This window comes from Callospermophilus lateralis, unplaced genomic scaffold (genome assembly GCF_048772815.1).
Source record: "Callospermophilus lateralis isolate mCalLat2 unplaced genomic scaffold, mCalLat2.hap1 Scaffold_79, whole genome shotgun sequence".
Classification (NCBI taxonomy): domain Eukaryota; kingdom Metazoa; phylum Chordata; class Mammalia; order Rodentia; family Sciuridae; genus Callospermophilus; species Callospermophilus lateralis.
In genome coordinates, this window is record NW_027515935.1 from 3,384,930 (window position 1) to 3,396,146 (window position 11,217).

Consider the following 11,217-nt stretch of genomic DNA (forward strand, 5'->3'; position numbering starts at 1 on the left):
AGGTGAGCATAGGCCCAGTTGCCTGTGACTCTGGAGAGAACCACTGGTGACAGGAGAGGCCTGAGTCCATTCCCAGAAAGCCTTGGAGGTCACAGAGGGACCACAGATATTCTTTTTCTTTGTAATCACCTCATTATTTGTCAGGTCTCATCCCCCTACCAGAAATGACAAGATGGAAGAGTTATCCTCTGTGTTTATAAGCCAAAATGCCAGGGGCAGGTAAATACCATCAGAGAGAGCTACCAGTGCCTGGCAGCTGCTGTATAATTGGACTGAGATGAAGGAGGTTTGGGTCGGGAGCCCAAGGCTTTCTACCGCACCAAGCTCTTTGTGGAAGGAAGGGGCTCCTTCTGTGGCCAAAGGAATGGGGTTCTCAGGGGTCCCTGAGCAGCCAGGGGCCTCAACAGGACCTAAGGAACTACTATCATTATCATGGTCATCTTCATTGTCAGCATTACCATCATTACTACCATTACTATCACCATATTACCATCATCAATATCACCACCATCATCATCATCACCACCATCATCACAATCATCATTATCACCACCATCATCACCACCATCACTACCGTCACTACCATCACCACCATGATCATTATCATCACCATGATCACTATCATCACTATCATCATTATCACCACCACCATAACCATCATCATCACTATCACCATCATCATCACCACCATCACTACCATCACCACCATCACCACCATCATCACCATCATCACTATCACCACCACCATCACCATCATCATCACTATCACCATCATCATCACCACCATCACTACCATCACTACCATCACCACCATCACCACCATCATTACCATCATCATTATCACCACCACCATCACCACCATCACAACCATAACCACCATCACCACCATGATCACTATCACCACCATCATCATCATCACCATTACCACTATCACCATCATCAATATGAACATAAGCAGTGTCATCACCATCACCACCATCATCACCATCATCACCACCATTACAATCATCACCATCACTATCATCAATATGAACATGATGAGCATCATCAATCTCATCAATATGAACATGATTGTCATCATTACCATCATCATCATCATCACCATCATCAGCACTACCAGCATCATCACCATCATTAGCATCATCAGTATGAACATGATCACCATCATCGTCATTACTATCATCACTACCAACATATTACCACCATCGATATCAATGTCACCAACATCATTGCCATCATCACCGTTGCCATCTTCATTGCATGCTATTATTTTGTACAGAACATTTTATAGAAATAGCTCTCTCAAGGCAAAACACTTCTTTTTGTCAAAGAGGCAGTATACCACACAAGATATGAAAATATGGGTACGAACAGGACAAATGACCCCCATCACATATGTAGCAAGCAACCATGAACTGGAGCTACCACCTTAGGCAGTTGCCAGGTGGCTGGGTGGCTCTGCCCACCACAACTGTCTTCACTCATGCACTATTGCAGCTGGGAGTGGTCTCCCTGGGCTGGGCTACAGAGCTTAGGGTCAGCAGGGATGCCTCTCTTCTAGGTGTCACAGAGGAATGTGCTCAGGCTGGGTCCTGGCTGAAGGGGCAGCAGCTGCTCTCATGATGATGACAAAATTGCAAGAAATAAGTGGGAACAGACAAATTTTTTTGAGGATGGACTTAGAGCTCGCACAGTGTCAATGACCAAAAGGAGTCATGTGGGCAAGCCCAGAGCCAAAAACCAGGCCACCAGCACCCTGCAGTAGAGCTCATCCTCACGGGCTCTGAGGACCCTGGTTGCTGTGGTGTGAGGCACCCTCTTTCCTGCTTCCTGTGGTGAAGGTCCTCTGCCATCTCTGCCTGAAACACTGGAGGCAACAGGTGTGGTGAAGAGCTGAGGCCATGCTGGGAGCAATGGGTGTAGGGGCCCAAGGCAGCTGCCCTGAGTAGCCCATCTACAGAGGGTTCAGATTCTGTTTCTGACAGATTCCAGCTTGGTGATGTTGGACAAGTCCTCACACCTCTTTGGGCCTTTGCACTCAAGTGTGTAAAATGAGGTCATGGCCCTGGAGGCCAGGATAGGATGAAGGAGTGTGAGCCCGAGGCCCAGGACCTGACCAGGGTGGGGCTCAGGAGGCGTGGCTGCTCCTGCTGCTGCTGCTCACTACTCAAGTCCCACCGGGAGGCAGGACTTGGGTGGAAGAGTCAGGAGGCCTGACTCCTACTGATCTGTGTGGCCAGGGAAGGTCGAGTAAAGAGTGGGAAAATGAGGAAAAGAAGGACATGCCCCGTGAGAGGATGGAAAGCCAAAGCAGGGGGACCCTGGAGGGCCCCCAGGTGTTTCCACATTTACAGTACGAGTGGCTCTGGGGCCACCATCAGCAGGGAACAGGGAGGCCAGGCGACACTGGTGGAGTCCACACAGGCAGGGATTCTTGCATGTCTGACTTTGGAAGGCAGAGTGGCAGCAGGTTGGCCACAGGGCTCTGGGTGTCTTTGGACTGTCACATCCAGACATTGTCCTCAGAGGAAGGACTGACTCTTCTGCATCTTCTTAAGAGCCAGGAAATTTTCCCAGCCTGGGTCCAGTGCCCTCTCCTAACCAATCTCTGCCAGTTAGCAGAGCATGATCTTGGGTTTGATCCAATCAGAGCATGTCCTGGAGCTGGGGACAGGGTGACCTGGAACAAAATTGGGGGCATGTTGTGTGAGCAACCCATAGTACCTGCTAAACCCTGGAATGGGAAAGAACTTCCTGCCTGGGCAGCATCTGCAGCTGTTCTACAAGGCCACTTTGGGTAGAAAACTGTGTGGTGTCCCCAGAGAGGGGCCAGCTGGGGCCTCCCTGCCCATGGGGACTGCAGGTCTGTCCAAACAGGAACTGAAATAGATACAGCCTTTGTTTACAGGGATCTCAGGGGCCCAGCATTTGGCTCATGAAAGCAGGGCTGCAGGGCCAAGTCTGGGTGACTAGTCCAGGCCACAGGACAGGCCGTTCCAGCCAGACCCTTTCATTCACAGCATGGGCACTGGCAGCTGCACAGTGGCCTGCTGGCCAAAGGTTTATGTGTCACCATGGTTTAAAGAACCACACTCATTGCCAGAAAGTGGGCTGGGGGCCCGTCTTCAGGATGGCAGTGTCCACACCTTGAGCTTCCCTGTGGGATCTTCCAGAAGCTTCTACAGGAAAGCACTAGAATTGTACCCTGCCTCACAGCAGCACACCAGAGCAAGGACTGTGGAGATCTTCTCTTTCTTCTTGCTTGATGTGACTCAGGGTCCTCAGAGGGTGATGATGACCCCTGTGCTGCCCACTGTGGGCAGGGTAGGGTTCCCCTGCTCTCTGAGAGACTTTCCAGGGTTGGGGAGAGGAAGAGCTCCTCTGTAAGAAAGCAGCTCTCAGGCCCTCATCTGGGAGCTGTGGACCCTCTGTGCAGATGGGCTGCCTGTTCCAGTCCCCTGAGTGTTTGGCTGACACCAGTGGGCTCTATGTCCCTCTGTGAATCAGTGACCAAGCATGTCCTGCAGAGGTCTGGATCCAGCCCCAGCCCTGAAGATGCTGGGGTCCCCACCACTCTACAGGCAATGATCCACGGCACAACCCTTTGGAGGTGTTTCTCTGGCTTTCCACGCCACTTCCACAGTCCTTGGTGAGGGTGGCCACTGGTGCCTGGAATCAGAAAGAAATCCCCAGAGCTCAGGCCAGGTGTTCTGGCTCTGCAGCAGAGCCTCCCAGGTCCCCAGAGACTGCAGGGCCTGGCACTCCAGACCTGCTTTTTAAAAGCACCATTGAGATCAACTTTGCAAACCACCTCGAGCTGGTTCACCCACAGTAAGCGGGCACCTCAGGGCAGGCGTCTTTTGACTTGGTACCTGCTATTTAGGTGGAGTGGGAAGTCCTTGCCCTTTGGGATCCCAATTTGAAGTAGAACTCCTGACTAAGAGGCCTGCAGGACCCCATGACCTTTAGTCACCAAGAAATATCGGGACAGAAAAAATAGATCCCGCCAACTCTGTCCCCTAGGCCGCAACCCATGCTTATGGGAAAGGTGCCGTGTTTTGTTCTTTGAAAAAAATTTGAGGCATTGGAACAAATATCACAATATCACATATGCACACACATGCTTACTCTTGCTCTCTCTCTCTCTCTCTCTCTCTCTCTCTCTCTCTCTCTCTCTCTCTCTCATCCCCACATACTCACACAGGCATGGGCAAGACAAGGTTCATACACCCAGATCACATCATGCTTATGTCACTGGGAAAGTGGGGAGAACATCTCCCTCTCATAAGACAGATCTCCCAGACCTGAAGAGCCCCTCCCTCCACTCTGTGGCATTCGTGTCCCTTCTCCTTTTGCTCTGGCTGTCCTGGGCCCCAGCCCCTGCATTCCTATGGCCAACTTGCTGCAAGTCAGGCACGGGGAGAGACTCAGAACATTCGTACTTAGTTTGGCGTTCAGGTGAGTCCCCAAATGAACCACCCTCATCCAGTAGATTGCACCCTAGAACTGGCTTCATGATGATAGCATTATTCATTCCACAATGAGTAATTGAACGTTATTTTTTGTCTTGACCCAGAAGGGCCTTCTGGTCAGATAAGTGGTATTTTACATTTGAAGCAGTCATTGTTGCAATTACAGAGATGGTTGTCAACAGAAAGGTGATATTCTAGGGAAGGTGTCAGAGGCTCCTGGACACACTGTTGCAGAATTCACCCTGTGAGACAAAATGTGTCACCAGTCTCTTCTCCTCTTGGAAGTCAATCCATATCTGCTTCTGGTGGCAACTGCCAGTTGGGTTGGAGTTCCTCAGAGGGCTGGCTTCCATGATTTTTAAGACTGACTTGGTTGCTGTCTTGTGACTTGATGATTTTTCCTTTATTTTTTTATTTGGTGCTGTGGATGTTACCCAGGGCCTGGAGCATGCTAAGCACATGCAGTTCTACTGAGCTACAACCCCAGTCCTGTTCTGTAATTTTTAAACCTTTGGTTTGAATTTTGAAGTGATACAAATTGCAGTCACAAAATCACATAAGCAAAAATCATAGCTTAATTTTTCTACAATTAAACTTAGTTTTTATCCTAAACCCCATTTCTGTCTGATGGCAGAAAAACTAGTCTAACCTGATCATCTCAGACCACTTCATGATCTAGCAGCCCTTTTGTTCTTAAGATCAGCTCAGATTAGGTTTCTCCTCTCCTCCATTGACGGCATCTCATTTTAGTGGCTGCTGGGAGGCGGTTGGCTTAGTTGGTATATCATATTATAAGGGTGACCCAATTCTTCCCTGTCTACTTCAACTCTAGCCCTCGCCATGGGGCCTTGCTTTGGTTGATGGATTTTTACAAATGTGAGGCCACTCCAGGCTCGCAGGGCACTTGCATGATTAGATTTGCTTTTCTTTCCCTCTGCTCTGGCCAAGAGCTGGGCACACCCAGGGCAGCCTGGCTTGCCCCAGTTGTGAGGGAGGCCATCCTAGAGTGGCCAGCAGTCCCAGATGTGTGGATGAGCTACCCACAGCAGCTAGGGGCACTCTGAACAGCCCCCTGGAGGCTCAGGAGCTGAATGAATGTCTGGTTTTGTTGTGCAGCACTTCAGGGGCTATAAATAAATGATCCACACCAGGTCGTACTGCCTCGGGAAAGTGCCTGTCTTTTCAGCACAGGGAGTTATGGAAATGCAAATTCTTCTCATAGTTGATTATTGCTCTTTATTCCTAGTGGGAGCTCTGGCCGGAGCCATCCCTCCCCGGACTGACTGACTGGCCACAGCTCCATAGATCACTGTGCTATCTGAATCTCTGTCCTGACTCACCTTGAGCCCTGAGGAATGGAGTCTGCTGTCTATGGATTGAGACCTCTGAAACTATGAGCCCCTAGATAAACTTTTCCTCCTCTACAATTGTTCTGGTTTGGTCCTTAGTCAATGCTACAAAAAAGCTGACTTAAATAGGCCTGTGATTTTGCCTTGCAGTGGGCCCGGAGATTCTGCCCACCCTCTCTGTCATCCCCCACACTCCAGCCCCTTTGGCCTCTGAACACCAGAATCGTCCTCTTTCTTCCTAGGCTCAGGAGCTCCCCAGACCTTCAGTGGACCCTGTTGTCTCAGTCTGTGGTGGTCACAGAGCTTGACCCTGCCCAGCACCCCCAGAGCCCAGGCAAACCCCATTCTCCCCATGTCTCCCGGGACCTGTCCTCTGTCAGACCACCTCCTTCATTCCTGGAGTCTGCCTTCCATGCTGTGAAGGCCACATGACAGCAGCGTCACCTTGTCTGATGAACACCGGGAACCCACACCTGGGGTCACACCCAGCGCAGCAGAGTGTGTGCTCAAGAAATGTGCATTAAGTGAGGGAATGAGTGGGGGTGGGGGAGCAGCTCTCCTAATCCAGACTTAGACCCTGGCTTTGACCTGGAAGTCGTTGAAGGAGATAAAAAGTGCTGCTCACAGAAAGATTTGAGACAAGGGTCATCAGAGAGAAAATGAGCATGCACAGCTGTTCCTTCCATGCAAGGGCCTGGCCTGCAGAGATGGGGTTCACTGGGTATTCTGAGTGGCCGGTGAGCAGCTCAAATGCTTCAACAAACTTAAGAAGTGAGGCAAAGGGCAAGGCCCAGGCAGACTCCCCAGGCAGCATGAGGTGGCCTTCTCCCTCCTGATGGTACCAGGAAGCCTCAGGGGTGCACACTTCTCCCCATCACTCCCCAAGGTCTCCTGCCTCTGTCTGAGACCTAGGGGCTCCAAGTTGAGAAGGGGCAACTGGGGTCCAGCTGCTCGGGGGCCATGGAGTACCTGTGAGCTCCAGGTGAGCTCCAGTGCCCATCTCAGCGTCTGGTCTGAAGTGTATTTTAGGTTTGATGACCCTAATATATATATATATATATAGATAGATAGATAGATATAGATATAGATATAGATATAGATATAGATATAGATATAGATATCTAGCTGACATGAGGAGGCTTGGATCTGAGGCCAGTCGCTCCCCTTCCACTGCTGTTGTGGAAGGAATGAGGCGATGCCGTGAGGCGAGGTGAAGAGGATGTGGACCTGCCACATGGTATCGTGACTATCAGGGAACAGAGGCTTCTTGGGCAGTTGTCTTGGTTCTGAGCAGCAGGACACATCGCTTGGCTCAGACAGAAAAAAATCAACAAAGGGTAGCAGGGGTCCTCAGGCTCATGGAGAGGTCTGGGAAACAGGTCAAGGCTGATCTTCCAGTGTCAAAGTCACACCAAACATGGAGCTCTAGGCTCCGTCACAAGCAGGGCTCTACCCACCATGGTGCCTCCCTGCAGAAGAAGGGGACCAACCAGCCAGGTGCTACAGCCCATGCCACTACTGTTACCAGAACTGCGGTACATTTGCCTCCACCAGTGCTAGCACGGTGGGCTTCCCAGCAGGCTGGTTCCTGTGCGTTGGCCTCTCCCAGACTCCCTCTGTGGTCATATCTGGTGGGTGGAGCCCGAGTCCAGCTGCAAGGGGAGCTGGAAATGTGAACTGCTGCCTGAGAAGTAAAGATTCATATGGTGGGGATTTTCCTTAGGAAGAGGGGAGCCACCAATAATAGGATAAATGTATGCTGTGGGAACAAAAGGACCAACATAAACAAACGCAGAAAAGGAGCCCCCAGAAAGCACTCTTCACCTCTGCTAAGGGCTTCACTTCTCTGCACAAGGCCCATTTGAAATCAGTCTTTGCACAGGGGCTCATGTGGTGCCACATGGGGACAACTTTCCAAGATTGAGTGACAGGTCACTGGGCAGTAAAATCTAGATACCAGATATTGGTGGTTTCTAATGACCCCTATATTGAGCTGTGATCAAAGGACAAATGGTGGAATTTCTCTGACAGGTTATCAAGCCAATGACTGCTGCCCAAGGAAAATGATAGGAAGTAAAGCTCATTATCATAATTTGCATCAGGCCCAGGGCTGAACCATGCACACTGAATCTTTTACCTCTAAATGCTAAGAGTTACCCTGTAAGGTAGGTTTATCCCAGCTTGACACAAGAACTTTGATTTCAGAGAGGCTGAATCACCACAGTCAGTGGAAAAGGTTCCCACCCAACAGCCTGGCCCAGATTCCCTCTCTCACAATACACTGTTCTGCGGCAATGTGTGATTGTGAATTGTGTGTCTCAGTCCTACAAGTGCTACAGAGCAATGGCCACAGAGGGTCCCAGGCACCACTCACAAGGCTGACTAGAGACGACCAGTTTTGTAGTTATCCTCCAAAGGGTAGAGCTTCTCCTGGGCAGCTCACCTGAGTTGCTGCCCCAGAGGGCCCTCCCTGTGCTCCTAGGAGTGGGGTGGGCAGGAGGTACTCCTTGTACCCAGACTGTCTGAGCAGGAAGATGAAGTCCCTGGTGTCTCTGCAAACTACAGAAATTTTGAGGACAAGAACTCCTTCAAGACCTAAATAGGGCCAGACAACAGGTCTTCCTACCCTACCTGACCACAGGAGGCTCACAGCACCAAGAGAAGGGTCCAAGACCCTTGATCATGCATGGGCTGGTCCCTAGAGAGAGGGCACAGCTGCCTCACAGGCTCTGAGGAAAGCGAGGCAGCACCCAAAGACATTCTAGCTCAGCTCAAACCCCAGCCAGCCTGGTGGACTTGGGCAGCTCAGCAGCAGCCAGTGTGAGGCACTGTGCCTTCTTTCTTGGCCTTCTCATGCACATTCTGACTTGTTAGCAGAGCAAGCAAAACACCAGAACCTCAAAAGACACCTAAAAGACTCAGGAGGGGGGCCAAACAGAGCCCAGAGGAGGGTACAATTAGAATGTAGACATGCAAACTGGGGTGCTGCCTGAGGACCCGGACCATGGCCACACTGGGTTTTGAGATGCCTCGTGTGGGATTTGGAGAGAATCCCAGGTGGCTCTGGGGCCCAAGTTTCCCGGTCTCCTGGACTGTCCTTCATCTGGCCTGTCCCCCACCCAGGACAGAAGCCATTTCCCATCCACTGTCATGGAACCCTCCCCTCCCCGCTTGCCTCTCTGCCCTGCTTCTCTTTGCCCTTCTCTGGGTGTCTTTTAGCTGCCTTTTCTTTATGAACCTGCAGGGACGACGGAGAAGAGTGTGGCGCTCCTGTGCACTGCCAGGAGCACTCCACCAGTCTTGGCAATCAAAAATGTTTCTAGGCACTGTCACATGTCCCCTGCGGGAGGGGGAGACCTGACCTCCACCTTTCCACATGGAGAATCACTGATTAGATACTCCTTGGTGCCTGGTTGTAGACAATAGGCATTGTGCTCCTTTAGGTATCAATACATAGATGTGGTTCATATTTTTCAGATTTAAATCCATGCCAAAAGAGCCCCCTATGAAGGAGGGAGTTGTTTCAACTGCAGATGGAACTGTCAGGGGCAAGAGAGAAAGAGCAGGAATGGTATTTTCTTATTCAAAGAGTCCTTTAAAAGGCCACACTGAACCCCGGGGACCATGGAGTGGCAGGTGCTCGGGAGGCTCACAGGCTTAGCCATCCTCCCTCTGAGCCTGGGCCATGGGGTTTGCCCCCCACGCCCTGCCCTTCCTCCCAGGGCTGCCAGCTCTTCGTGTGGCCTCTGAGTGTGTGCTCAATGACGCTTCAGCAGCAGGAAAGGCACATCTCAGAGGTAGGTGGAAGGGTGTGACCCCAGCTTTGGAAAAATAACATCACTGTACACACACCCATGCACGGAGACAGACACACCTAAATGTCACTCCCATTACTGGCAGAGGAAGCTGGGATTTCAGGTGACTCTTCATTCATTTATCTTATATGTTTTATACATTTTCTCATTTTTCTATCTTGAGCAAGAAACAAAAGTCATTCAAAAAGTAGGAAAGTAGACACTTAGAAAGTACGCTGATGTCCAAATTGCCAGAAACCGCACTGGATCTCGCGGGCAACCCCGGAAATCTGGGGAGGGCTCTCCTGGGGCTGAGCTTCAGGAGAGGGCACCGGGCACAACAAGGAGTTCCAGGAATGCGCAGGCTGTCGCCCTCCTCTGCCAGCTCTCGGGAGCGTGGAGATGGGGTGATGGGGTGGTGGGGCAGCTGGGAGTGAACCCCGAGTGTCTCTCCGCCCTTGCACCTCCGTCTGGACCGGAACCATGCGGCCTCCCGCATCTGGGGCGGTGCGCCGCGGGAGCCAGGGACAGGCGACAGGTCCGCCTGAGGGGGCCTTTCCGGACTGGTGCCCAATGGCTAAAGGCGACCCGGTCGGAATGACCACGAGCCCTTGATCACACCTTTAGGACACGTGGGCAGGCCAGGGTTGCGTGTGGCTTCTCAGGGGGAAGGTCGGCGAGATGTCGCTTGGGCGTTTCCGGGAGTCTTTAGTGGCCCTGGTTCTCGGGAACTGGACTTAAAACAAAAGAGCCAAAGGCAACGCGACCCGCGCCGCGGGGCCCGGTAGCTGGCGGTGTCCTCGCAGTCCTTTTTGCAGATGGCACGTGAGGCTGGGCCCCGGCTTGCCAGGGGCCAGCTTGTGGCACGCGGGGGAGGCCGCGTCTTGCACGGGTTGGGACAGGGCCCCGTGTAGGGCCGCCGCGCTCCCCGCCCTCTCCGCGGTTCTTTCACCCGCCAGCAGCGCGACAGCAGCGGCCGCGGGCCCGCGTCGCGCCCGCCATCTGCTGGTGGAAGCGTGAATGACACTTCTTCGTGCTTCCTGCTCCCGCGGGGGAGTTGACATGGTATCCTTGAAAACACCAACGCAGGGGACCCTGGAAGGGGACGCGGTGGAAGGGCGGGCTTAGCTTAGCGGGACAGGCTGAGGAGTGCGAGAGGCTGACTGTGACCCAGAGACCCATCGGTCCGAGAGCGGGACAGACACTTGTCTCATGTTGCCTGTGAGCCCATGCTGAGAGCGTGGGGACCCACACAGAGCAACAAGACGTGGACCCAGTTCCTCCTGGAACTGGAGGTGAAGGCAGGGACAGCTTGACAAACAAGCAACGCCATCAGAAGCCCAGGGGGGCGGCAGATGGGGGTGGCAGATGGGTGGCTTCCTCTAGGAGGTGAGACTGGGAAAGTCAGCAGCGGGCGTTTCCACTGGGCACCTGGCAGGGTCCGCCCACTGCAGGTGCTTGTGGGGCGACCAAGGCCGTGTATTCTTCCCTGGAGCTGCCTCACCAAAGTGCCACAGATTAGGTGGCTTAAAACGACAGAAATTTATTCTTCCATGGTTCTAAGTGTGCACAGGGCCCTACTTTCCAAGGCTCCAGGGGAGG

At 52.3% G+C, this 11,217-nt stretch overlaps 1 protein-coding gene across 1 annotated transcript in view; it reads right to left on the minus strand.

The window, feature by feature from the left end:
* LOC143387444 (VPS10 domain-containing receptor SorCS3-like) overlaps window positions 1–10,679 on the minus strand; it is an 83,968-nt gene extending 73,289 nt beyond the window's left edge. Inside the window, 4 exon segments of the mRNA XM_077108448.1 lie at window positions 902–1,185; window positions 3,572–3,669; window positions 9,851–10,192; window positions 10,383–10,679. Of these exon segments, the coding sequence (XP_076964563.1) occupies window positions 902–1,185; window positions 3,572–3,669; window positions 9,851–10,192; window positions 10,383–10,679 (1,021 nt within the window).
* Between the last annotated feature and the right edge of the window lie 538 nt (window positions 10,680–11,217).